The sequence below is a fragment of the Podarcis tiliguerta genome (genome assembly GCF_965153285.1).
Source record: "Podarcis tiliguerta genome assembly, chromosome: 9".
Taxonomy (NCBI): Eukaryota; Metazoa; Chordata; class Lepidosauria; order Squamata; family Lacertidae; genus Podarcis; species Podarcis tiliguerta.
Genome location: NC_139542.1, coordinates 15,646,718 through 15,674,676, shown reverse-complemented (window position 1 = coordinate 15,674,676; position 27,959 = coordinate 15,646,718). Strand labels below are relative to the sequence as shown.

The 27,959-nt window shown below is 44.8% G+C and overlaps 1 protein-coding gene across 2 annotated transcripts; it reads right to left on the bottom strand.

Annotated features, from left to right (window-relative positions):
* Positions 1 to 20: 20 nt before the first annotated feature.
* LOC310657521 (putative E3 ubiquitin-protein ligase HERC6) lies at positions 21 to 27,817 on the bottom strand. 2 transcript variants are annotated; one of them, XM_083398270.1, is made up of 23 exons: positions 27,440 to 27,817; positions 24,455 to 24,611; positions 23,258 to 23,334; positions 22,266 to 22,493; positions 21,531 to 21,625; positions 21,109 to 21,236; positions 19,522 to 19,664; positions 18,856 to 18,929; positions 17,202 to 17,329; positions 15,666 to 15,725; positions 14,948 to 15,044; positions 12,951 to 13,140; positions 10,753 to 10,904; positions 10,222 to 10,338; positions 9,022 to 9,132; positions 8,083 to 8,253; positions 6,688 to 6,834; positions 5,738 to 5,904; positions 4,209 to 4,275; positions 3,337 to 3,407; positions 2,031 to 2,214; positions 1,792 to 1,894; positions 21 to 832 (listed from the first exon to the last, which is right to left on the bottom strand). In XM_083398270.1, exons 1-23 carry the CDS (start codon positions 27,693 to 27,695, stop codon positions 618 to 620), a joined length of 3,138 nt encoding a protein of 1,045 aa, XP_083254396.1. In that variant the 5' UTR covers positions 27,696 to 27,817; the 3' UTR covers positions 21 to 617. The 2 variants fall into 2 exon arrangements, 1 of the variants encoding a protein (XP_083254396.1); XR_014501813.1 differs by lacking the exon at positions 21 to 832 and adding an exon at positions 854 to 1,324 and having other exon boundaries at positions 1,696 to 1,894; positions 27,440 to 27,763.
* Between the last annotated feature and the right edge of the window lie 142 nt (positions 27,818 to 27,959).

Here is a 27,959-nt window from a genome sequence, read left to right as displayed (position 1 = left end):
TGGAAAGAAAGGAGACAATAAGCAGCTAAGAATTTATTTAGCAGGGTTTTTACCGTAAAATATTAAACACACAGTTTAGAACAGTCTGTTTTGCCTGAAAGTCTATAATTCCAATATACTTTGCTTTTAGTACTCTTTCCAGAATAATGTGTGCTGATTTGAATCTATTCTGTGTTCACACTTACATTTTGGTACATATAAATAAATAAGAACAATAAAAGATAACATTCTGCATCTCCAAATGGAGTGAGGCACCAGCCTGTCTGTTCACACATTAAAATATCCGTGCTGTTGTTGCAATGGTACCTTTAAAAGTAATCATTAAAATGCACCTTGAAAGTGGGATAATAGGAAAACTACAGGAAAATAACAATTTAGGAAATAACTGGGTGGATGAATTAGCCCTGGAGTAATGAGGCCACTGTGGACGTGATTACACATAGAAGCAGGCTATACTAAGGTCTAAAATATTTTTTCTTAAATTGTGGGTGTGGGGAGAGAGAAATCAGTCAATCAACTGACCAAAGGCCAGTTAAAAGGCCAGTGAGCAGACTGCCTGATAAGACAAACTTCCCTTCATTTGAAGACAATAGCTACACATCTTGCAAGTCCCGGTATTAGAGTTGCTTGCCAAAGCCACGATTGTTCTCAATAGCCTGTAGAAGTTTCTCCTTCAGTTTTCCTGTGGTTGAATAAGGTGGCAAAAGAAGGAGGTGAAAGCAGATCTGGGCCTCAGGGATATGTTCTTCTGAAAGTGCCTTATGCGAGTGGATTGTTAGCTTCAAGGAGTCCATTCCTACCACAGGGACCCGGTCACTTCCTAAAACAAACACTAAATCGACAAGGAGGAGGATTAGACAATGCAAGGGCACAAATAGAAAATATTCAGACCATTCCAAACATCTTTTAATGCTACAATCTAGCTTTGCAAGTTGTTTTTCCTCCCCAGTACAGTTTTGATCAAAAGTGTTGTGGGTGAACGTATCAGATGACACAGCAATTCTTCAAACAGCTCTTGCTTATTCACAGGCCAGAACAGAACTGAACTGAAGGGTTCAGCCAGCCTGCTTATATAGAGCTCCACTACAACGCAACTGTAACAACTTTCTGTAACTATCCAATCACTGAATGTCACTTTCAATCCCTTATTTGCATATGTAGACCTGAGTGAAAACTAACTACAGTATCCCCCTGCTGGCCCAGGGTGAGAACTTCAGTACATAACAAAAAGCTCATTGCATTATGAAGGAAAATATCAGTGCTGTTTCTATATACAAATTGAGATAATCTTTTGAGGTTTCCGTGCAGGATTTCAAGCGCACTCCTTGAAAGACAGGGGGACGCAGGTGGCGCTGTGGGTAAAACCTCAGCGCCTAGGACTTGCCGATCGCATGGTCGGCAGTTCGAATCCCCGTGGCAGGGTGAGCTCCCGTCGTTCGGTCCCACCTCCTGCCCACCTAGCAGTTCGAAAGCACCCTTAAGTGCAAGTAGATAAATAGGTACCGCTTTATAGCGGGAAGGTAAACGGCGTTCCGTGTGCTGCTCTGGTGCCGGTTCGCCAGAGCAGCTTCATCACGCTGGCCACGTGACCCGGAAGTGTCTGCGGACAGCGCTGGCTCCTGGCCTCTAGAGTGAGATGAGCGCACAACCCTAGAGTCTGTCAAGACTGGCCCATACGGGCAGGGGTACCTTTACCTTGAAAGACAGGCTCACACCAGTTGATTTCCAGAAAAAGATGGGCTTTCAATCAATGACCGCTTGAAGGTTAGGCCTTGAGAATGGGATACTTACACAGAAAGCCTTTTTTGTCCGCCAAAGTGAGTTCGTGGAAAACCTTCCAGAACATCCTTACGGTAGGGTGTGTTTCACTGTATATCCCCCAGTATATAGTGTTCTTCGTAGAAAAGGGGAAGGAAAATGAAATCAGACAAAGAGAAAGATGAATAAGTGAAGCTTGAAAAAAACAAAATAAACCCAATATAATGATGGCCTAGCAAGTAGTTCCACACGCCCCACCCCTCTCCACCAACCTTCTCATATAACTCCCAGTCATAATTTGCGCTCCCAATCGCCACATCCATCAGTTCCTGAGGCTCAAAGAAGGCAACCATCCGTTCATCGAGGACTTTGTAAAACCCTCTCTTGAACTCTTGGAAAATTCCCTCCACTGATTTGTTGAAGACGTAATCCACATACTTGTTGACAAACTCCTTCCTTTGGAAGAAATGAGGGTAAAACATTTAATAAGTGGGCAGGTAATTTGACTGCCTAGATAGAGAGATAGATAGATAGATAGATGATAGAAACTTTAGCAGCCACCAGGAGGCTGCAGACAAATCTACAGGCAAACTCTGATTTGAATCTAGGTCTTCCTAGTTGAAATCCAGAACTCTATTCAATCATACTATGTTTGCATGTGTTCACTTAATAGCAATGTACAAGTTTCTTTCCCAGGATACTTAACAGAGATATTAGGAACTCCTAAAAATTAATGTTCTGGGCCTACTAGGATATACCGTGATGTAAAATGTACCAGTGGTCCAGAAGATTTGAATGGCCGGGGAGACACCATAATGAAACAATATCTTGATCAAGATGGCAGCAGACCAGGGGATGCAATTCAAAATGGTTAGGGCTATTTTAACTGCAGACTGAAAGACTTATGTCTCTTCCTTTAGCCTAGCTCCTGCTTTCCTTTTCTATATTCCACTTATTTGACTTGGATTTTGGGGGAAAGGAACCCTTGCAGATATCGATGAACAACTGTTGTTAACCACACATGGAGCCCTTGGGGACAGGGCGAACTGAAAATCTGAAATGTACCGTATTTTTTGCTGTATAAGACTCACTTTTTCCCTCCTAAAAAGTAAGGGGGAATGTTGGAGCGAATGCAGGCTGCGCAGCTATCGCAGAAGCCAGAACAGCAAGAAGGATTGCTGCTTTCACTGCGCAGTGATCCCTCTTGCTGTTCTGGCTTCTGAGATTCAGAATATTTTTTTTCTTGTTTCCCCCCTCTAAAAACTAGGTGAGTCTTATGGTCAGGTGCATCTTATGGAGCGAAAAATACGGTAACTTGTCACCAACATATCAATCCAACCTACATGCTGCTTTTCAAAGGTCCTCTTCAAAGCAGTTCAAGGTCAAAAGGTTAAAAAAACCACCTCACTAATAAAATCATGTCATTTTGACGTTTTATGAATCTAAAACAGAAGAGTGTCTTTAAAAGTCCTAACAAAATAAATAAATTCCAGCTGTGGTCCCATCCCTCACCCGCCAATCGCCCTCAGACCCGCCCTGACACATTTCCTGCCAACATCCTCAGACATCATTACATACTTGTTTGAATTGTTCACAGCGACAGAACTGCCGTTTGGAATTAAGTCGACATCCACGTTGTCCCAAGATATCTGGAAATATATGTTTAAGGAAAGGTATTGAAAACAAAGTCTCTCTCTCTCTCTCTCTCTCTCTCTCACACACACACACACAAAGAGAGAGAGAGAGAGAGAGACTGTAATTTTGTCACTTAACACTTGATAAGCTTCATACAATACCTTTAAGTTACAGGGAATTCTATGAACAGCTTTTGGCTAACGATGAAGTCATTAAAAGTCATTTTAGGGGTTCATGGACCAGGTACAAGCACCACGCCTGTTGAAATAGCTATACAGTGGTACCTTGGGTTACAGACACTTCAGGTTACAGACTCCGCTAACCCAGAAATAGTACCTTGGGTTAAGAACTTTGCTTCAGGATGAGAACAGAAATCGCTCAGTGGCAGCGGGAGGACCCATTAACTAAAGTGGTACCTCAGGTTAAGAACAGTTTCAGGTTAAGAACGGACCTCTAAAACGAATTAAGTTCTTAACCCGAGGTACCATTGTATTTCTGTTGAAACAGCTATATTTCTAGGGAGAACCATTTGATTTTTTTTAATGAATTCCCATGACTGTTGCTTTTATATCATATTTTAGCCACATTCCCAAATGTTAAAAGAGCCACCATCACTTTGCAGGAAGAAGCACTCCAGAATATACCACAATGGAGTAGGGTGAAGAAGAAGAAAATTAGCCAATGAGACAAAGCACATTTCAGGAGTTGCTTGCTTGCTGTTAACTTAAAAGACAAGCGATTCTTAGACATTACCAGGTGAAAGAGACACGGCGACCATGTCACAAGAAGAGAATATATTTTTTTTAGGTACTCACATTGTAAGTCAGTTCATGGCTTGTTTTGAAGTCATCATGCTCATAATCAAGAACTGCCTGCAAACTCCTTGTTAACAAAACAAAAGGAAATAGAAATGGATATATTTTTACCCCTAAAATGTTTACAGCATATATTTAGAAGCCTTACTCAAACAGTTAAAAGAGTGGGAAAGACCAACCCATCTGGTCTTATTTTCTTTCTTTCTTTTTATAATCATTTTTATTAGCTTTCAATTACAATAATCCAATAATAGACTCATTATAACAATGCCAAATTATAATCCAATTACTAATACTGTACCAATCATTCAGATACCAAGTTATATAATTTAGTGGTACCCTGCGTGCTAGAATTGATGGCTTGATCATTTACTTTATTTCTGCGTTCCAAAATCTTATTAATTTCAATTACACTCCGGTCAAAATAACAATCCCTTATACAACAACTGCAGTATTAACAACTTACACTCATATTGACACATTAAATGATTTATAAAACTACAGGTGAGGCACTCAAACTATATCCTTGTTCTTCCTGTGTGTGGCAATTATTCTGTCCGTGATGTTTCTTCCTGTCCTTGTAAAATACTATGTCTATCTTTTCCCGGTTGTTGCTGTTCTCCATCATGCCTTGGGTGGAGCTAATATCCCACTGTTGTTTCAGAAATTCCCCATCCATCTGGTCTTATTTTCTTCTTTGATTCTCAGTTTAGGGTCCCAAGTGTATGTCCATGTGTTTGGACATACCTCATCAAGCACATGTCAATCAATCTATCATTGCTCCTGGGCTCATTGCATCTGGCAGGGAAGAGATGGCTGTCTGGCTCCAGGAGGTGGTAAATTCCTTACTGAAATGGTGCGGTCCCAATCTTCCTAGGAGGCCCTAGTACAACTGTTCCTGAAAACCCTTCCTTTGAAGCAGCAAGTTCTTGTCTATAGGCAAGATGCTCAACTGAGCACCTGACAGACAACTAAGTGGCTTATGTGGTTTCTAACAGCCTGATGCCAGGTATAGGTGGGGAGGAAAGCCCTGTTTTGATTGCAGCAGTGCCTCCAAGTGGGGCGATGGATTTAACCCTTTCCACACACAGTTTCCTCCTACCTAAACTGTTTCCCAAGGTACTGTAAGAACTCAGTGGGGGCAGGGAACCAAAACAAGACAAATATCAGAAGATCTGAATGGTGACTTCCACGTCTTGCATCATTTTGTTTCAAATCAGGGGTGGGGGCATCCCTACAGATTTTGCTAGACTCCCAAAACTCCTGGTGGTCAGCATGTCCAATGGTCAGGGCCTGCCATGTAGCAACATCTAGGCTGCCAGAACTTCCTTACTCTTGCCTAAAATCATCTCACAGTACTGAGGTTCCCTTTACTTGTGGAGGCTGAATCTTGGGGCTGAATGTGACACAGCCTTTGTAAGTTTAAATGGATAGAATATCCTAGAGTTAGGAGACTCAGCCTGGTCCTACCAAGCAAAACAAGAAACTGGAAACTACGGGAAAAGGTGGGAAGAATTCAAGCCACTTACCTCCCTAAGACAGGGCTTAGCTCCTTCAGATCATCAAGGGTAGGTTTCTTGCCCAGCAGTTTTTTAAAGGCAGCAAGCGGGAAAGGCACGTAGGCAGTGACTCTGTTGAACATGGAGAGCCCGAGGAGGATCCCAAAGAAAAGATATTTATTCTTCTCCACCGAGGGCTGCAAGGACACAAGATCACAGAAATGGGTTGGATGTTCTAAGGCAGATGCACCTTAAGGAGGAAACTGGTCTGTTATGGACAAACCAAGGCCAGCGGCAGAGCGACATCCTGGGAGTGTTTTTTTTACCTGGCAGGAATGTGTCCTAGAACTCTTGTTTCTCTGTATGGGGGGATACAGAGGGGGATGTGAGTGTAGCTTGGGGCTGACTACACACCATACTTTTAAAGCACATTCTTTCCCTCAAAGAATTCTGGGCACTGTAGTTTGTTAAGGGTTGTTGGGCACTGGAACTCTGTGAGGGCAAACTACAGTGCCCAGAATTCTTTGAGGGAAAGAATGTGTTTTGAGTATGCTTCAGAGGAATAGGACAGTGGTACCTTGGTTCTCGAACTTAATCCGTTCCGGGAGTCCGTTCGACTCCTGAAACCGTTCAAAACCCAAGGCGCGGCTTCCGATTGGCTGCAGGAGCTTCCTGCACTCAAGCGGAAGCCGCGTCGGACGTTCAGCTTCCAAAAACCAGCGTTTGTCTTCCGATTTGTTCAGCAACTAAGCCATTTGAGAGCCAATGTACCACTGTATGTACACAGCCCTACTGTAGAAAAGCAATAAAAATTTCATTTGGGCTCTGTCTACTTTCACCTCTGGCCCCACACACCTGTGGCATGTGGACATCAGAAGGGAATGTGCCCACTGGCTTAAAAAAGGGGTCGGGGGGGGGGGGTTCACCTACGTCTGACCTAGATGTTTGTTTGGACCAGGTCCTCTGTCTGAAATACTTACCCTAGAAGGAAACCATATGGGGGAGTTTTGCTCACAGCACATAAACATCCCATAGTCTGGCTGCACCATCTCCTCAAACACATAGGAAAAGAACTCAAACAAGACCCCTCCAGTTTCGTGACCAGGCATCTCACCTTCAAATTCAATCTACAAGCCAAAAATAAAAACCAACCATATTAACCTCACAAAAGGAGAGAACAGAAAATAGGAAAAGCACATTTACTAGGCCACCCAATTTTTAATTGTTAGGGGCCACTTTTTTTGAGGCCCTGTTCAGGAGTCTGTACATGGGAGAGATATAAGAAGGGATATATTTGGGGCTGTAGGAAACAGATTGAGGTTGAATCCTGACAAGACAGAAGCACTGTTTTTGGGGGACAGGAGGCGGGCAGGTGTGGAGGCTCCCTGGTCCTGAATGGGGTAACTGTGCCCCTGAAGGACCAGGTGCGCAGCCTGGGAGTCATTCTGGACTCACAGCTGTCCATGGAGGCGCAGGTCAATTCTGTGTCCAGGGCAGCTGTTTACCAGCTCCATCTGGTATGCAGGTTGAGACCCTACTTGCCCGCGCACTGTCTTCCGAGTGGTGCATGCTCTAGTTATCTCTCGCTTGGACTACTGCAATGCCTTCTATGTGGGGCTAACTTTGAAGGTGACCCAGAAGCTACAACTAATCCAGAATGCGGCAGCTAGACTGGTGACTGGGAGCGGCCCCCGAGACCACATAACACCGGTCTTGAAAGACCTACATTGGCTCCCAGTACATTTCTGAGCACAATTCAAAGTGTTGATGCTGACCTTTAAAGCCCTAAACGGCCTTGGTCCAGTATACCTGAAGGAGTGTCTGCATCCCCATCGTTCTGCCTGGACACTGAGGTCCACCTCCGAGGGCCTTCTGGCGGTTCCCTCGCTGCGAGAAGCCAAGTTACAGGGAACCAGGCAGAGGGCCTTCTCAGTAGTGGCGCCCTCCCTGTGGAACGCCTCCCACCAGATGTCAACGAGAACAACAACTACCAGACTTTTAGAAGACATCTGAAGGCAGCCCTCTTTAGGGATACTTTTAATGTTTAATTGACTATTGTATTTTAATATTCTGTTAAAAGCCGCCCAGAGTGGTGGAAATGGAAATAGGCAGCACCCAGGAAAATGACGTCACACATGTAAAAAAAAAAAAAAAAAAAAAAGGAAACAAAACAAACAAACCTCACCAAATAATGTGCTTCAAATTTGTCCAGAGCTGAGTAACATGCTATTTTATATTGAGATTGTCTTTCCTTATCGGAATATCCCCAGTTGACCCAATCCAGACCTAGTCATTGAGGTCGTTTCACCTAGTTCCAGAGTTTAGCCCTGAACAACATGACTATGCAGTACTTTAGCAGGCCTTTTACAGCTTACCAAGAGTTGCATTTTCAGGCTAATGTCCTCTACTTGACTCAGTTTGCGCAACGTATCTTCCACGAGGTTCTTGCGTCGTACCCTCAAAGGGAAGACAGGCAATTTAGGGAGTTCGTCTTTTCTCAGGAGCCGATTGCGTACCAATGTATCACAAGCATTGGCCTTTACAATCTGCGGAAAGCGGCACATATGTAATAAGTGCTTCAGAGACACTAGGTAGGCATTCATTGTGTTAAGTTGTGGGTGAACATATCAGACGACATACCGATTCTTCAAACAGCTCTTGTTTATTCAGAGGCCAGAACAGAACTGAACTGAAGGGTTCAGTCAGCCTGCTTATATAGAGCTCCAGTACAACGTAACTGTAACAATTTTCTAAAACTATCCAATCACTGAACGTCACTTTCGATCCCTTATTTCCATAACTATCTACAGTAGCCCCCTGCTGGCCCAGGGTGAGAACTTCAGTACATAACAAATTGCTAAGTACCATATACTAATGGGGAAAGGAACTCAAGGCAGGCAGGAGGCCCTGAAGGAATGAAAGGCATAATGAGAAATAATTCCAAAGAGAGAGAAGAGTGGGAGGTTATATTTTAAGAAATCCAGTTGCGGCTGCACAAAACGGTTAAATGATGAGCTGGAGGGATGAGGGAAGAGACAAACAAGCATTTTTTTATTTATTAAATTTATATACTGCCCTCCCTCGGACACGGTTCCCCATCCCTGTCCTATGCAAGAGTCACTTCCACATAGCTAATGGCCTGGAAGAGCAAACACAATTCTGCTCCTCCATTATGCACCCGTCTCTGCATTTAGAGACTCGTGCACACTAAGAAGAGTGGAAAAATAAGAACCAAATTCACCGTAGCCTTTCATCTCACAAGAAATAGTAGAACAGCAAGGCTGGGTTAACAATCATTTAGGTATCACCCCTACCTCTTGCAGGTTATAAGACTCGTAATCAAATATTTCCATCTTCGTCAGCGGATTGTAGACAAAAGGAAAGCAGCACAATGAGATGGGACAGTTGTCCTCTTTGTCCACTTTCTTGCAAAGAAAGAATGTTGTTTAAAAGAATGGGTTCATACAAACAAACATACTCCCTTTTCCAGCAGTCTTTGGTCTCCACCCAACTTTGACTCTCTCACATACACTTTTCTGTGGCAAGAATAAAGATGGTGTTGTTTGCCATATGGCAGCCATTACCACAATTCTCAAATGCTTTTATCCCTGTGTGATTCAAACGTTGATTTCGCTCATACAAAATGGCTACCCTTCCACAATGGATGCTGTTTATTAACGTGTGAACAGCTAACTCAAACAAGGTAACTTCTTCACTTTGGAAAGTTCACTTTGAATAAGGAACAAATATCCAAATAGGAGCTAATTCCAGTTTGTGTTCTGCCCTTTACAAAACAAACTAGTTCAGCTCACGTTCAGTTCAATTCATCCAAAGGATCCTCAGAATGTGACAAGCTGCTGTATATGTAATTTCACATATACTGCTATGTAAAATAAAGTTCAGACTAATAAAACATCAAAACATGTTTTATTGGAATGAGAATTGTTTAGTTTTCCCAATGATCTTTAAGCTTAGACCCCAAGATTTTAAGAGCAAAAAACACATGTAAGCGATTGCACTTGAAGGTGAACTAGAAATAATTCAAAGTTCTATCCCAAAATGAAATAAATTCACATTAGGTTTATCCGGCAACTAGGGGAACTACTTTTGGGTGTAGTTCAAACAGTTTTGAACTAATTCAGCAAACTTTACTAAACCAAACTACTGCATTCCAAGAACTGTCTTAAACTGGAGAAAGGATGAGTCAATTTGGGTTCCTCTTAGTCAGAGGTTAGTGCAGCCTATTGACTATGCTGGCCAGGGCACATAGAAGTTGAAGGGGTACCACACTGGCTATCTAAATCTACCATAATTCTGACTGGCAGCCTCTCTGAAAGACATGCAGAAATCTTGTCCCAAGTCCTGCTACCTACGATCTTCAACAAGAAACACAGGACTGAGCAGATGCTCTCATTTAAGATATGCAGAAGCGTTTCTCTCACCCTTATCAAATTTGTGCAAGATACACGAGCTTGGCATTTCTTAGCTTTTTGACACACAGCAATCATACTTACCACGGCTTCCACCCATACATGCCACCTTGCCAAATCTGCAAAGGGATTAATTATTTGACGGATTTCATCAATGTAGAAGTTGCTTAGCGGGAGCTTGCAGTTAGCCCTCTTGTTGACCTTGAAGGACAAGCAGAAGAAGGTTGAGGTCCATATGATTTTACACCTAGAAATACCGTATTTTTCGCTCAATAGGATGCACCCGACCATAGGACACACCTTGTTTTAGAGGGGGAGAACAAGGTGCCCCTTCCATTTCTCCTCCCGCTTGGCTGAGGGGGCGCTGCGCAGCTCTCCCTCTCTGCTGAAGACAGGAGAGTCTTGCTCTCCCGGCTTCAGCAAAAGGAACCCAAGCGCTCCCTCCGCGCTCTGGAGGCTTCGCGTTGCTATCCCTGAAACCAAGGAGCCTGCATTCGCTCCATAGGACACACATACATTTCCCCTTAAGTTTTGGAGGGGAAAAAGTGCATCCTATAGAGCGAAAAATACGATAGCTACCAGATCATCAGCCCACATTTACAAGATGTTGCCTACCTTGTAAAGCTTTTTCAGGACTTCCAGGAGAGGTAACAACACCTGGCAGGCAGGGTAGTATGAGTAACAGGGCAGCTGAGAGAGCACCACTTTCTTTAGCATCTGAACTATTCGGTCTAAATGCGAGGCTGGCAAGGAGGACCAACATTTTTCTGAAAGAAGAAAAAGAACATGCAAATCTTATTCTACTTCCCCACAGCTCACTATTCAGATAGGAATATTTCCCCACACAAGCAGCCCTGTTTTCTTCTGCTTGTTGTCCTGCTGCAACAAACTTCTTATTTAAAGTGCATCAGATTACCTGAGGTTGGTTAGGCTGAGAGGCAGTGCAGGCCCTGTCGACATTTCCATTCCACCTTAAGGAACAGACATGGGATTGTTACGTGTCACATATCTGTTCACATTCCAGCACAGTATGCTGGGAACTTCCATTGTGCATATAGTTTTTGCTTTTGCTGTTCTTTCTGAGATGACATGAGAGAGAGACGACATGTTTCTTTGACCTGATTTATGATTAATAAATCTGTAGCTGTAGTATGCTTCCACAAGCCTCACGCCTATTCTGGGTGCGCAGTTCGATCTGCTGATAGTGTGCCCTGGCTCAGAAGCCCGGGTCGCTGATTTACATCAGAGCAGAGGTGATGGTCTTCGCAGTGGGATGGCTGGAAGGAGACGGCGCAGCCGGGGCTAACCAGCTGGCCTCTCGGCCCTCTGCATGCTGATAGGCCCAAGGTTACCTAGTGAGCTTCATGTCTGAGTATGGATTTGAACTCTGGCCTCCCAGGTCCAAGACTGACACACTAATCACTGCACCACACTTGGCATTCTGCTTCTCATCAAAATATCTAGAAATATTTGGGGGTGGGGCAACACTGGGGTCTCCTTGAGGGCATTTTGCCTCAAAACTGAAGCTGACCCCATTTCATCAGGCACACCAACTCACTTGCAAGCTTCACTTCCGACCGTTATGAACCTAGACACTCCCATCTCCATTCCTCAAATAAAGCACTGGGTTTTATAGAATTCCATTATCCACACCAAGTTCTGTGCAAGGACAGTGGAACAATGTCAACTTGGCTTCTAAGACAGACAGGACTGTGTTTGCTATCCTTCTACGGAAGCCCGAGAGATGACAGATTCATGGTTCCTGGGAATCAGCGCTTTCATTGTAAAGATGCTGCAAGTTTTTAACAAGTGGCATTGTGCAGGCAGCAATGCCAACCAAAATCTCAAAAGCTGGCCAAGCAAGACTTGCAGCAGCTGAACATGGGAGTTCAGCTCTCAGCAAAACTATCTGACCCTCCCTATGGCAAGTAAACCAAGGATGAATTGCAAAATACGACTTAAGCTGGTCAATGCAAAATGGGAGCAAATGTACCCTGAGCAAGATTTACCACAGGTCACAAGAGTTCAGAATTTCTTTGCAGAATTGCTAATTGCAGGGGCTTCAAATATATGTTACTTCTTAGGACGCATGCATACCCCACGAAAAGAACTGCTTAGGTTTGTGTCCCTTCAAGACTCTAGCTCAACTGTTTCCAACAGTTGTCATATCTACCTGTCAGATGGCAATGGTGGTTGCTCGTGAGTAGCCAGTCAGGACTCCGATCTGTCTTTCACAGGTTTTATTTTGGTGCAAAACTATTTACAGTGCAGAGCCACAAGTTCATGTCTGCCTCAATCGCTAGCAGAATCCGGGAGTGGTCATTTCTGGGTCCTCCCCCAACATAAGAGCTTCGTCACTCCCAGCCTTTTCCTTCCTTCTTTGCGTTTTACACCTCTGCGCAAGGTGGGCGATGGAAGAGGCGTGCTTCCCTCCTGGCCTGCTTGGCCAGGAGCGGTTCTGAGGCTCCCAGCAGCATCCTCTGGTCCCTTCCCCTCTTCCCCACTGGAGGTGTGGCTTTCCTCACCACAGGAAGAGGAACTGCTTCGCAAGATTTTCGGAGGTTCCCTGTAACCCAGCTGCCCCTCTGCTTCCCTACCCTGTTCCGATGGCAGTATCCTGACACTACCTAAGCGAGAAGAACTGCTGCACTAAGGACTTCCTGGGAGCCTGTTTTTACCTCTAGCCTGTTCCAAACCTATGGGACGTCACATTTTGGAAATCCAGGCTCACATCGTGACCACATACTGATATCACACAAAACTGCGGTTTCATGTGACGGGGGGGGGGGGGAGGAAACCAACCCTCCAATTACCTAGAATATCCAAAGAGCGTTTGCTCAGGCCATTGACAGCCTTTGCAAAGTGAATAGCCAAATGCTGCATCTTCTGGGCTTCCAGCGCTGCACAGCACTCGGGCAGCAGGAGGAAGCTGGAGAGAGCCTCCTGGTGAGGAGAGTTCAGTGGAAGGGCAGGAATCAGGTTGTCCAGCAAAGAAGAAAAGATCTGCAGCCGATTTTGCAAAAAAGAAAGAAAAGCAGTGTGTTACTTGCCTTGCCCCGGGTGCTGACAACCCACGCTACGCCACTGCTCCTACCCCCTTACAGTTAGCTTTTTTTTAGCTTTACTTTTGTAAAGTTAATGTAGGAATCGGAGCACACTGCTAAGGCCTTCCTATTGGCTCTGACATCTGTAGGGCTAGATAGTTCAAAGGGCAGCAGCAAAACAACCCAACAGAAGCCAAGGCTGTGTACAATTGCAAACACGGCACTTTTGCACATAGCTGTTTGTAACTGTACACACCATTGTGCACTAACATCCTTGATGTCTGTACACAGAGGCGGGCATGTTTTCAAACTAATGTGCAATGGTGATCTCTGTTCCCCTCCCCTCACTTAAGGCGGATCTAGACACGGGGGCTGGGGACCGGGGACACGCTATAAGTAAGTCAGGAATTAGCTTGTTATAACAAAAGGGGAAAAATCTCTATGGAAAACCACATTTTGAAATTTCCTGCTCTCCGGCACCATCTGGTGTTGAATGTTTATAGCGCATTCAAATCGCTGTTTCTTTACTAATGTAGCCGAGTCCTTAGTGTTTCCACAGATGTTTTTAATACTCTCTCTCTTTCGAATGAGGGGGGTTTGAAACTGTTGTGTTGATTTACTGATATACAGAGGCAACTAAGTCACTGCGCTGCTTCCTATTTCATTCGTAGGCGAGTTAAACTGGAGGGGCACTGGCATAGCCCTGTAACGTCAGTAGACCTGAGAAAGCACTCTCAGTGTACACACATATGCAGCAAGCCATTTAGGAGTGCATTGTCAGCACAAACTGGATCATAACCGTTCCAGCTGCTTTAGACTGACAAGAGGGACAGGGGGATGATATCATATGAATAGCGCCCCCCCCCCCAATAAAGGTGCTTACATCCAGAACAGAGCGCATGTTATCACCCGTTATGCACATGCTCTTCGTAATCCATCAGAGATTACAAGCCTAAGGAAAATCAGTCCGGGGGTGGGGGGCACTGCCGGTCAGTTTGCTCCTCGTTCCCAGTATTTCTCCTTATAGAACTCAAAGAGGGAGAAGAAGGATGGAGACAAACCTTGAAATCATCGAATCATCGAATCATAGAGTTGGAAGAGACCACGAGGGCCATCGAGTCCAACCCCCTGCCAAGCAGGAAACACCATCAGAGCACTCCTGACATATGCTTGTCAAGCCTCTGCTTAAAGACCTTCAAAGAAGGAGACTCCACCACACTCCTTGGCAGCAAATTCCACTGTCAAACAGCTCTTACTGTCAGGAAGTTCTTCCTTATGTTTAGGTGGAATCTTCTTTCTTGTAGTTTGGATCCATTGCTCCGTGTCCGCTTCTCTGGAGCAGCAGAAAACAACCTTTCTCCCTCCTCTAGGTGACATCCTTTTATATATTGGCTCTGTCTCCACATACAATGGTACCTCGGGTTACATACGCTTCAGGTTACAGACTCCGCTAACCCAGAAACAGTGCTTCAGGTTAAGAACTTTGCTTCAGGATGAGAACAGAAATCGTGCTCTGGCGGAGCGGCAGCAGCAGGAGGCCCCATTAGCTAAAGTGGTGCTTCAGGTTTAGAACTGTTTCAGGTTAAGTATGGCCCTCTGGAATGAATTAAGTACTTAACCCGAGGTACCACTGCACTGTTTGCCTCTTCACCTTCTGCCCTACAAGTCTCCATGGGAACCAGTCTCGCCACCGGGGGGCGGGGGGGGGCGGGGACCACTCACACCCAAATGTTGACACTAGGAAAAAGGGGTCTCTCCTCCCTTACCCTGCCAGCAATCCAGTCCCTTGTAGCAAGTTCCTTGAGCATTTCTCTTGCTTTCTGAAGATCCACTGCTACGCAGCAGCCAGTCTCCATGGCAGATCTGGGGGGAAAGTTACCATTTTGACACCTTATACAGTGGTACCTCGGGTTACAGACGCTTCAGGTTACAGACGCTTCAGGTTACAGACTCCGCTGAGCCAGAAATAGTACCTCGGGTTAAGAACTTTGCTTAAGGATGAGAACGGAAATCGCGCGGCGACAGTGCAGGGCCCCATTAGCTAAAGTGGTACCTCAGGTTAAGAACAGTTTCAGGTTAAGAACGGACCTCCAGAACGAATTAAGTTCTTAACCCAAGTTACCACTGTACAGAGGACACTCGGGTTGCGAACGTGATCCGTGTGAGAGGCACATTCGTAACCCGCAGCGCCACGCATGTTCACAACCCGCAGCGTTCGCAACCCTCCACGCCGCGCCTGTGCACACGTGGATTGCGATTCTGCGCATGCGCAAAGCACGATTTAGTGCTTCTGCGCATGCTTCAAAACCCAGAAGTAACCTGTTCCGGTACTTCTGGGTTCAGCGCGGTGCGCAATCCGAAAACGCGCAACCTGAAGCATCTGTAACCCGAGGTATGACTGTGTAAGAAAATCAAAATAATTTCCTAACAAAACTTCCACAGCGTCTTCTGCATGTTTCGTCCCATGTGGTGAAGGCTACTTACCGTGGTTTCAAAAAACTTGCTGCTAAACAAGGAGAGGAAGAAAATATTGCTTCGATTTCTCTGCAGAAAAAGGAGAAGAAAACCAATTTTTAAAACCAGCAACAAGTCAGCCTGGTTACAGGCGTGCTGGATTTCATACTGATGTAAGCACTCTGACTAGGGTACTGGAGGATCATTTAAAAATAGTTTAAAATCCAGTTTACAGGAACCCTAGTAATTGCAATGTTACCACTTTTGGATTATGAAGAGTTCCATATTAACATATTAATCCTGTGTTTTTGGAAGCAGGTCCCAGGAAGTATGCTTAGGATTGCATTCTAAATAGAGCTTAAATCTGGGATGGGGAACATGGAAGTTTTCCACAGGTTGTTGGTCTCCCAAATTACAGTAGTCTCAAACATCATGGTCAATGGTTGGTTTTGATGGGAGCTGTAGTCTAGAAACATTTGGAGGGCCACAGGACTGCTGTCATAAACAGAAGCAACGGAACATCCAATTGCCAACACCCAAGTAAGACTCATCATAAAATTAATTGTCTGTAGCAGGGGTTCCCAAACTGTGGACTACAGACCACCAGGGGTCCGTGAGTGTCATTCAGGTGTGTCTGTGGATTCATGTGGATTCCATTGCATTATATATATTCACATCGATTTTTAATTGCATTTTTAATTGCTTCTTTTACTTTCTGTATTGTATCTTACTGATTCACAGCCTATGGCATTCCAAGTTGTAATGCAACAAGATATAATTGCTGTCAGAAATAAAAAACAAGGCAGCATCGAGCACAGTGCACTGCAACAACAGGCAGAAAAATATTTAAGTAGTCTACCGAGACCCTCAGCAATCTTCAAGTGGTCTGTGATGGGGAAAGTTGGGGAGCCACAGATCTGCAGTATACAGTGGTGCCTCACAAGACGAAAAGAATCCGTTCCGCGAGTCTCTTCGTCTAGCGGTTTTTTTGTCTTGCGAAGCACCCCTATTAGCGGATTAGCGCTATTAGCGGCTATTAAAGGCTTAAGGGATTAGCGGATTAGCTGCTAAAAGGCTATTAGCAGCTTAGTGCCTTAGAAAAAGGGGGTGGGGAGCGAAAAAAAATCGCAAGACATTTTCGTCTTGCGAAGCAAGCCCATAGAGAAATTCGTCCTGCGAAGCACCTCCAAAACGGAAAACCCTTTCGTCTAGCGGGTTTTCCGTCTTGCGAGGCATTCGTCTTGTGGGGCACCATTGTACATGGCGACTGGTTTACTAAAGAACCCTCTTTGCAGTTTTGTCTGGGGAGCCCCAGCAAAATGGGCAGGGTATGAATAATAAAATTATTATTATTATTATTATCCGGCTTATTATTATTATTATCTGTCTAATGTTTTGGGAAGGATCATTGCAATAATAGAATTAAGTGTGCCATTATTGACAGAGAACAGAACTGTCTACAGTGGCTCTGCTATGATGTTTTAGTTGTAAAGCCTGATAAAAACAGGATTGAAGCTTTATGCTGTTTTTTCTCCCATTAAAGGAAAAGAAAATATAGACCGCAACCTTTTGGCCGTCTGCCGCGTCACACTTTCAGCTGTTGCCAACAACCAGTTATCCATCAGTGCCCTGTCCATCAGGCTAATCTTTGGCAAGGTTTCCATAGAGGTGGGTGTATTTGCGTATGCAGAATCCTTTGAAACAAAAACACGTCACATACAAAACAAAATGTCATGTCAAAGAGTATCCCCCGGTGTCACTTGGCTAATCATTGATAATAGAAGCCCACCAAGGACAGAGATCACCTTCACAGAATTGTAGAGTTGGAAGGGACAACTCCAACCACAAGAGTCATTTAGAGCAACCCCCTGCAATGCAGGAATCTCAACAAGGCAGATGGTCCTTCAACCTCTGCCCATAACCCCCCAATGAAGGAGAGCCCCCCCCCACCTTCTGAGGGAGTCTGTTCCACTGTTGAATAGCTCCCACCATCAGAAAGTTCTTCCTGGTGTTTAGTCCGGAAGCGATGCACAGGTTTGGGATGAGGTACGGGCCACTCAAATCTGGTCCATATAATTTAAAACAGGCTTCCTCAAACTTGGCCCTCCAGATGTTTTTGGCCTACAACTCCTGTGATCCCTAGCTGGCAGGACCAGTGGTCAGGGATGATGGGAATTGTAGTCTCAAAACATCTGGAGGGCCGAGTCTGAGGAAGCCTGGTTTAAAAAAATCAGCTGGTGAAAACTTATCTATAGTTAAGAAATAGCTACAGCTAGAGTTCACTGTTATAGCTGAATACTGGGACAATTCACAAAATGCCATGCAGGTATAGGCAAGTGTATCTATAGGATTCAATATACTGCAGATAGAATTATCTCAGCAATCCTTATAAACAGCCTGGTTAGGAAGCTCAGAATTATTCTTCCCATACTGCACCTGGGGTCAGGGGAAGGAATGTAGAAGCAGAGAAAGAGGAAAAGGCTGAACACCTTAGGTAAACCACAGTGTAGTGAGTTCAGGCCCAAGATGTGGTTTGAACTCAAGAGTTTCAGCCTCATTATCTTTAGTTATTACCAAAGTTATTATTAGCAGTTTGCCAAAGCTAGAAGTATGCTGCTGCATTATTTTATTTTTCTATGCATTGCTTCCCATAGGCCATCCTGAAGTGCTTTGCAATAGAATAAAAACATATATAAACTGCTATATAGATATACTTAAAAACTCAAACACACACAGAAAGAGAGCTAAAGAGAACAACAGTACAGTGGAACCTCAGTTGTCGAACGTAATCCATTCCAGAAGACTGTTGGACTTCCAAAAAGTTCGACAACCAAGGCGCAATAGGAGAGAACCAAGGCGCAATGGGAGAAAATGGAGGAACGTGCCTTGGAAGCCGTTCAACTTTTGAGGCGCGTTCGAAAACAGAAGCATTCAACTTCCAGGTTTTCGGCATTCGGGTTCCAAATCATTCGGCTTCCAAGACACTCGAAAACCAAGGTTCTACTGTACATACATAAAATCAAATCGGATCCAATGCAGATAGCCACTGGGATAAAAAACCTCCATTGAGAAGGCTTGTTGAAAGCCGACATGAACAAGCTATTTATGGCTTGCCTAAGGTGTTCAGCCTTTTCCTCTTCCTCTGCTTCTACATTGTGCCCCCATCCTGTAGAAAACATACCAAAGTCAACAGAATATACAGAAAAGGTGAGCCATCTACCTGCATCCGAAGCACCGTGGCAAAGGTGACGTATGGTCCAGCAAAAATTCGTTTTACTCGGACACCCAGCAATTCTGCAATGAACATGAAAGCGGATCAGCCCTAAATGCTCAACCCATGTCAACTGGGCTTCTTTTCCTGGTATTTTCCCTTCCCTCTTCTCCTGGGATCATCAAAGCAAATTCTACGGGAACAGTTTTGGGATGTCCATAGAAGACTATTTAATCAGGAGAAGCTGTGCAAGCCCTGAGCCAGTACCTTAATGCAGTGGCGGACGACCAATAAACTGAGTTTGAATCTGGGGAAGACAGTTCTGTGGGTAGGTGGCTCCTGGGTCAGGAAGAAAGGGATTGGGAACCCATGGCCCTGCAGATACTGCTGGACTACAGCTCCCTGCCAACTGGCCAGGCTGGCTGGGGCTGATGGGAAATGGAGTCCAACGACATCCACAAGCACACAGATTCCACATCCCTGATACAGGAGACAGACCACAGGAGATTCAGTATTAAATATACATTTTAATAATGAAGAGTATGTTTGCAGTCTTCACAGAGCCAGATTCTTTTCTAAACATTGTTGCTGGTTTTTATTTTCTAAGTCTTTTGTACAATTTTCAGAAATGCAGGTGAATCAATTAGTTTAATTTTTGAAAGAGAAAAGATGTACCATTAGGAGAAACCAGAGCGCTGATGTTAAAGCGTGGTCTCCTGTCGCTTTTGCTAGAAGATGGTCCACTTCCATTGTGCTGCTGGAGTCCATGTCCAAAAGATATCAGTTGCCCAGAAGCAGAGATACAAACAGTGTGGTAGCTGTTTGAGGGGAGAAAAAAGTGTATGTTTTATCTACACGCACCTTACAGAATATAACTAGAGGTCCAGCAGTGAAACTCTGTTTCTGTTGTATCAGTTAAATGACCCTTGGTATTATTTAATTCATGTACTGCTCAGTCATTAGCATTTCTAAGCAGTGTACATACAAATAAAGCGTACAGAAAGAAAGGCAGTTGTAAAATGCAATGTCAGCTCATAGCAATGGATATAATCTTCTGTTTTACAATTTAGAATACTCATTTAAACATCCTTAAAATATAATGACTTCCCTTCTTCTCTTTCCATGGTTCATTTTGCATATCATGAATCCCTGCATTTATTTACAAAAACTAAACCTTTCAATATTCCATTATTCAAAACCTATTTACAATGTTGAATTTGTCTTAATGCTGCCAACCTTTTCAAGTGTACACAATTTCCCCCCATATATTTAATAAACGTTTTCCACTCTTCTCTAAATGCTTATGTTCTTCTTGTTCTCTTATTCTGTATGTTGGCTCTGCAATCTGCGCATATTCCATCAGCTTAAGTTGCCATTTTTCTTTAGTTGGGACCTCGCTCGTTTTCCATCATACCAATGGATTTTGACAAGTGTTGTGGTTTTCTTTTTGCTTGCCAGGAATTCTATGTCCCATTACAGCAGGGAGAGGGAACCTGTAGCCCTCCAGAACTGGTTGGACCCCCGCCCCTGTCATCCTTAGCCAGCACGTTAATGTTCAGGAATGAGGAGAACTATAATCTAACAGCATCTGCAGAGCCACAGTTTCGCCATGATCTGTGCTTTACAATTTCACTGATGTGCCACTTCACTTTCACAGACGAAATTCTGCAGGGTGAATCGGTGTAAGCAGAGAATGAGCTGTGTCAGCCAGCTCTGACACCCTCATGACAGCCTACTAGCTTGCCCCACTTCCTGAAACACATGCAGACACAGTAGAAGTGTCAATAGACAGCAAGCAGGTATTGAATGACGTCAGGACCAATACCAATGTTTCTAAAGGTAAAGGTAAAGGACCCCTGACAGTTAAGTCCAGTCGCAGATGACGCTGGGGTTGTGGCGCTCATCTTGCTTTACAGGCCGAGAGAGCCGGCGTTTGTCCGCAGACAGTTTTTCTGGGTCATGTGATCAGCATGGCTAAACCGCTTCTGGCTCAACAGGACACCGAAACCAGAGCAGCACACGGAAATGCCATTTACCTTCCCGCCAGAGTGGTACCTATTTATCTACTTGCACTTTTTGGCGTGCTTTCGAATTGCTAGGTTGGCAGGAGCAGGGACCGAGCAATGGGAGCTCACCCCGTCGCGGGGATTCGAACTGCCAACCTGATCAGCAAGCCCAAGAGGCTCAGTGGTTTAGACCACAGCACCACCCGTGCCCCCCTGCAAGACCAACATTACATATGAGTAAAGCTATGGTACATACCTTCCACACGCCAGATGAGAAACTGGACCATCAACTGAGTCAAGTTTCTCGGGGCCAGTCTTTAGGGCTGAAGAACTACGCCCTAGTTGTCCAGCGCTGTCATCTCCAAATGTGAATACGCTGCCGTTCTATTCAGAGTTTTGGCAAAACAGAGTTCTAGCATTAAACTATTATTACTCTTGTTAATAATGCCTATTGTGTGTTTCCAGTTCCAAGAAAATAAAACGGTTCTCATTTCTCATTCCTCTTGCAACCCCACACACTGCTTTTGTAAATTATCTGCTCTGAAGGGACTATAGCTCAGCAGTATAGCATGCAGAAGGTTCAAGAGTCAACACCAGGCATCTTCAGGGAGGGCTGTTCCCTCACTTTCAGGCACAATCTGGTGCTAGTCAACATCAAAAGTTTTGGGGTGTACCAACCTGAGTGAGCACAGCAGTATGTTCATCTCCACAGCTGACGTAAATCACATCAAGTTTCCTCAGAGCAGCTATTGAGTGTGGTTTGAAGATTTGCTCTGTTGGAGAGGCATATTTGCTTATCACAATGAAATGTGTTGTTATGTCCAATATATATATTTTTTAAATGTCATTATGCTACTTTCTGGTTAGATTTCAAATTCACTTCCTATCAAGGCAACCATCAACACTTTAGGCTAGATCAGAGCCAGAACAGCAAATTTTGGAAGACTTTTTATTTTTAAAACTTTTTTTAAAAAAGCATGTTAAGTGAAAAAACAGGGCAGATGTAATATTTAAAGGTTTGGTGTAGTGGTCTGAACACTAATTTTAAAGGAAGCTTCCGTATAGGGGCTAAATATCACAAGGGAGTTGTTGCTAACAGGTTCTCTCAACCAGAATTGGGAGAATCTAGATTAATTGAGGGAAACTATGACTTATCTTGTGATGCCAACAACATTGTGTGGACACTGGAGAAAGGGGAGCCTTGCGTGCATGAGGAGCACCTATTCCACAACCATCTTGAAGCACCCTAACTTGTTTATGCTCTGAAGGATGTTGTGGAATCATCAAAACCAATTCCACTTAGTTTTCCACCTCAATAGTCCTCGCTTCCTTGGGCAACCATTACACAACCGGCAAGTGGAAGCAACCAAGAGCTGGTCATCAAGTAAACATGATTTTAAAGACCATGCTTACCTTTGGGGTCGGCCTGACTCAATCCCAGCTGGTGTGCGTTGTTCTTTCCCCAGCCGTACACAACTCCGGAAAGGGACAGGGCAAAACTCTGTGACCCGCCGGCAGCCACTTGAGCCAACGGGATGCCGTCAAGAGCAGAAATTTGCTGTGGCCTAGCCTGGTTCGTGACTTCTTTACCAAGACCAAGCTGGCCGTGAGTGTTCTGCCCCCATGAGAAAACTCTGCCATCTTCATTTGAGGAAGAAGAGGAGGAAGAAAACAGATCATGTATTTACATGGCAGCCTCCTCACAAGCTGGAAAGATCGGCAAACCTTTCTTCATCAAGGGTACCATTTTTACACCAAGCTGCCTGCTGAAGAGCCCTTGGAAACACCAGAAGATTTCAGGGTCTATTCCAGAGCAGCTTTTCCCAACCTTGACAACCCTTCACCTCCCTTTGGGCTAAAGATATCTCTGGTCTGTGGGCCTGGCTAGTCCACCAGGCCTCCCCACTTGGCCCCACAAAAGGCCATTTCAGCCATGCCACATCCACCATCAGGTTTGGGGCAGGTGAAAATAGGTGCCTGGAATGCCCTATGCAAAGCACTGAGCAAGACAGCAATGTGAAAGAGGAGGAAAAGGTCACCTGACATCATTGTGGTGTCAGGTGATTGATAGGTGGGAGGCTCCACCCACCTATCAAGCCCCACCCACAAAGAGTTGGGGAGGTAACCCTTTTGCCCACTAGTCAGGGCCAGTTCTATACTCCAGGACTAAGGCCTGCCTAAGATTCCATTGAAGCCATAGCTCTATTGGTTAGAGCATGGTGCTGATAACGCCAAGGTTGCAGGTTCAAATCCCCGTATGGGACAGGAGGGTGGACTGGATGATCCTCAGGGTCCCTTCCAACTCTACAATTCTATGATTCTATGACATTTTGAGACTCTATTATTACAACCAAGCATTTGAAGCAAATCATAGAAATGGGGCAAAGTTTGAAGTGAATGGTTACCTTTTGCCAGGGCTATTGAGTGATAGCTCCCACAAGCAACTTGTATTATTTTGTATTTAGACAAACCATCCACCTTCCTGTAAAAGTTATGGGAAGAAAAGTTTAGATTTTACAGAAAAAAGTACTGAGACAGAATAAATTTATGAAGTCAACATGCCTAGGGTTATATATTAATTAGGGTTATTTATTAAACATGCTTAGGGGAAGCAATCTTATCGTGATTGACACTTTTAGAATGCGGGTTTAGGCATTTAAACAGGTTGATGATGTTTTCTTTTCTTTTCTTTTCTTTTTTAAAGAGGTTGGCCAATTGGCCTGGCAAATAATGGTAAACTATTTTTAAGGCATTAAAAAAAAGACCACCAGCAAGTTGCTAATGTGCCGATGACAAAATAAATCATTGCTATTTTAAATTAATGACTATAACTGAATGTTATGCTAAATTTCCAGAAATGCAGATGACTCATTCAAGCAGTCGTTCTCTTTAGCTTTTAACCAGAACACCAGGGTCAGCCTACAACAGTAATATGTATTCTTAAAGAAAATAACAAGCAAAAGGTAAGAGGGAGAAGTAACAGCGACTATTACAAAAGTGAAACAAAGTTTAAAGGCAGCTGTGCTAAGCAAGCAATCAGCCAGCCAGGGAGAAGCATTTCCTTCCCTAGGATTTTGACTACAAGCAACTTTCTCAGTTTTTTCTTATCTGCAAGAAAGGAAAGCCATATAGTTCGATAGCAGCACCCATGGTTTGCATGCAGAAGGTCCCAGGTTCACAATTCCTAGCATTTCTAGGTAAGGAAAGGTGAGCAGATTTTGAAGAGGCAAGTACAGCCCAGATCTGAGGCAGAGGAGAAAAAACGTCCCAAGGCTGTCAGGAAAAAGCATAGCTGAAAGGAGATTCAAACTCCCCTTTCCCTGGATGAAGTCAGTACAGTCGGACCTTGGAAGTCGAACGGAATCCGTTCCGGAAGTCCGTTCGACTTCCAAATCATTCAGAAACCAAGGCACGCCTTCCGAGCTGGACGTTCAGGTTCCAAAGAACGTCTGCAAACCAGAATACTCACTTCCGGGTTTGCGGCATTTGGGAGCCAAAACATTCGACTCACAAGGCGTTTGTCAACCGAGTTACGACTGTATTCCCACATTTACAACACAACTCTGTTTTGGCAAGCGCCGAGAGTATTATTAGCTGCTTACTTTGGAATCAGACGCTCTTTTAATTCTCCGGTGCCCAGCTGTCCAAAAGCTCCAGCTCCCCACGAGAAAACTCTCCCGTTGTTGCAAACGGCCAGTGAGTGCTCCTTCCCACAGCTTACGTGGACAATGGTTTGTGTTTCCAGTGCTTGGATTTGCTCTTTCAGAGATGGACACATAAAAAAGAATATTCATTTGTGTAGCCAGAGGGGTCATTGACATATTTAAACCGTCTAGAAAGGCAAATGGTGATGACTTGGGTTCATGAACTCCCCATTTGTGAGTCAAGATACCCACGGTTTGATCTTGGTTTATTTTGGGTGATTATAGTTAGAACAAACCATAGGTCTTCAAGTTTGAAGGCCATAAGTTACAGCAAGAGTGGGGGATTTTGATCTCAAAAAGGTGGAGGGCACACACTCCAGGCTTGTTTCTATTAATGCTAAACCATGGTTTAATATTTGGACATGCCACTCAATGTGATTTTTAAAAAATGACCAGCAGCCTCATACCTGGTGTTGCTTGGAAATTCTAAGAACACCAGCCCCCCTCAAAAAACCCCCACCCCAGTGCAGTTTTGAAACAAGTGGTTAAAATCAGAGAAGTCTTCAAAGGATCAGTCTGCCATCTTCAATCAAAATGGCGTCCATTTGCATCCAAATATAGACAAAATCCTGCTCCCTGACTTCAGAAACCATCCCGCAAAGTTAGAAGTAACGAATTAGCAGGTGTCCAAATGAATAGCAAACAGATGAATAAACAACTTTCCAAGATTTATAAATCTATTATTTATTGCACGATCTATATAAACGCCATTTTTTTTTTTGCAAAGAATAGATATGATGGGTGAACTCTCCCAAGCACATACCACCCAACTTTTGGGGGATGAGAAAGCAGGACACCCGCACACTCTTTCTGCCAGGCAGATGCACAATTTAAAAAACAGAAACAAAGCAAAAAAAAGCATTCTAAAAACGTTCTTAAAAAACAATGCCTGTGTAAAGCATCTAAAAGCAGTTAAAAACATTATTCCTTTCAGTGATCTCACAAGTTGGCAGGTTCAGTGAGACTGCAGTTTGGTGCAGGGAAACAAATCAGGTAATAGCCCATGTGGTATGAGGTCAAAGAGACCCCATCCACTTCTATAATGTGTGTGTCAGGAAGGTAAGAAAGAAAACTTGAAACACAGAAGGGGAAAACAACCTTGCTGTGCAGATTTGGTGAGAACAAGAGAGAGGGAAATCTTCCTCTTCCTAAGGGATGGTAAAGGTAAAGGAACCCCTGACCATTAGGTCCAGTTGTGACCGACTCTGGGGTTGCGGCGCTCATCTCGCTTTATTGGCCGAGGGAGCCGACGTACAGCTCGGTCCGGGTCATGTGGCCAGCATGACTAAGCCGCTTCTGGCAAACCAGAGCAGTGCATGAAAACACCATTTACCTTCCCGCTGGAGCGCTATCTATTTATCTACTTGCACTTTGACGTGCTTTCGAACTGCTAGGTTGGCAGGAGCAGGGACCGAGCAACAGGAGCTCACCCTGCCGTGGGGATTCGAACCGCCGACCTTCTGATCAGCAAGTCCTAGGCTCTGTGGTTTAACCCACAGCGACACCCACGTCGTAACAATAGAAAGGCAGTGACCAACAACAAGTACGTAGTTGCATTTGTTCCATTCCTTTTCTAAAGGCAGTCTTGGATTAATTACTGCTTCCGCGCTCCTTGTGAAAGCAATATTTTCCAGGAAACTGAAAAGAGCGTGATGCGAAATGGCAAAGGGTCATCAAGCCTCCACTTGCAGAGGCGTCTAGTTTTTTTGTTTTTTTTCTGGGAGCCTAATTTCAGCTTGGACAAGTGCCCGGAGCAGACAAAAAACCCTCATTATCTCAAATAACAGGGAGACCAGCCGGTGGCAAGAGCGCGCAGAAGAGAGGAAAGGAAACCGAAAGTGTCTTTGCAAAGCGCGCCTCCTCACCAGAGGCTCTTACAGAAGGATGCGAGTCAAGGCTGAGAAGCGGAAACTGAAACTTAAAAGGCGCTCTCAGGTACAGCGGTGACTCATCCCTACGTGGCCGGGAAAGGGCTGAAATATTTTCTCTCGGTGGGCGAGAAGAAGAGCCCCCCACCCCAAACCACTTTAGAAGCAGCCGAGTGGTGCAGCGGTAAAACTGCTAGCACATTTGCTAAGCGAGGTCTGGTATGGGTTCAAATTGGATGGGGTGAACCATGGTCTTTGGCGATCCCTTCCGACTCTGCCATTCTAGGATTCTATTTAATTTCAAGCCCCCAACCCCGGGGGTGTCCCCTGGTATAGGAAGGGAATGGCTTGCGTTTCCCCACAACATCCTTTAGATGTTTGCCCCCCTCGCAGGTTTGTGTGTGTGTGTTTCCATTCTACAAACAGGAAAAGTTGGAAGGAAGGATCTTTAGGATACAGTATTATACACAAAGAGGGACGAATATCCCAGCTCAACAAAGGGGGGGGGGAGGAGCGAAGTTTTTGCCTTTGCCAGGAAACGTCTACTTCATTTTTTTCATTTTCACCAACAATATTGGCATGCCCGGCCAGGAATATACGGGCAGCTCACATCAATGCATATATTATTATTATTATTATTATTATTATTATTATTATTATTATTATTAAACCGCCCTTCACCCGAGGATCACAGGACGGTTCGAAACACAAAATGACAAAATGAAAACGCAAAACAAGACAATGAAACAAAAGCAAAACAAACCAATACACCCCGCCCCCCAAAAAGCAGCATTTAAAATATTCTTTCTGGCTTCCTTAGGAAGGAAGTGCAAGGAGGAAGATCGGGGCGTGTGATCTCTTAAGATCGGGGCCTCCCCTCCTTCTCTCCCCTTTGTGATGTAAAGAGATTTCCCAAATTTAGAAACTGCGAAGTGAGAAGAGGGTTAGAGATGGTCGCTCGGGTAGAAAAAGACACGCGCGCCCCCCACGCCGACCCTTCGTGTAGTGTCCCTACCTGGTACGTGGGCGCGCCGCTGCCCCGGGGGGAGCCTCCTGCCCAGCTGCCCCTGGGCGTTGTCCCCGCAAGAAGCCACGCTGCCATCGGCCCGAAGCAGCAGCGAGTGCCGCTCCCCGCAGGCCACCAGCACCACCTCCGGCCCGCCGGGGGCTTCGGGGGCCCGACGGAAAGCCAGCGGCTCCGAGACCCCTTCCTCGCCCAGCCCCAGCTGCCCGAAGGAGCCGTTCCCCCAGCAGCACAGCATCGTCGGCATCCTTGCTCCCTCCCTGCTCAACTTCGGTTCAACTTTCCTCCAGCTGGCTGAGCACCTCTTGCGCGCAACTGAGCTCTGGGCCTGAATGATTGCCAAACCGCGCCGCCTCTCCCAGAGGGCACCGCCCACAAAAATATTCGGAGGATCGGAACCAGGGAGGGAAACTTAGAATGACAGCATCGTGGAATTGGAAAGGGACCTCCAGGGTCATCTATTCCAACCCCCTGCGTTGCATCCCTCTCCTTGCTGGAGGAGTAGGGAGTT

Excerpts from the sequence above, each read along its gene's own strand:
- LOC310657521 (XM_083398270.1), bottom strand. The coding sequence starts at position 27,695 with ATGCCGACGATGCTGTGCTGCTGGGGGAACGGCTCCTTCGGGCAGCTG. Across the intron at positions 8,254-9,021 it reads AGTCTTATAACCTGCAAGAG|ATTGTAAAGGCCAATGCTTG; the intron begins GTAGGGGTGATA and ends CGCTTTCCGCAG. Across the intron at positions 6,835-8,082 it reads GCCTGAAAATGCAACTCTTG|ATTGAATTTGAAGGTGAGAT; the intron begins GTAAGCTGTAAA and ends TTTGGCTTGTAG.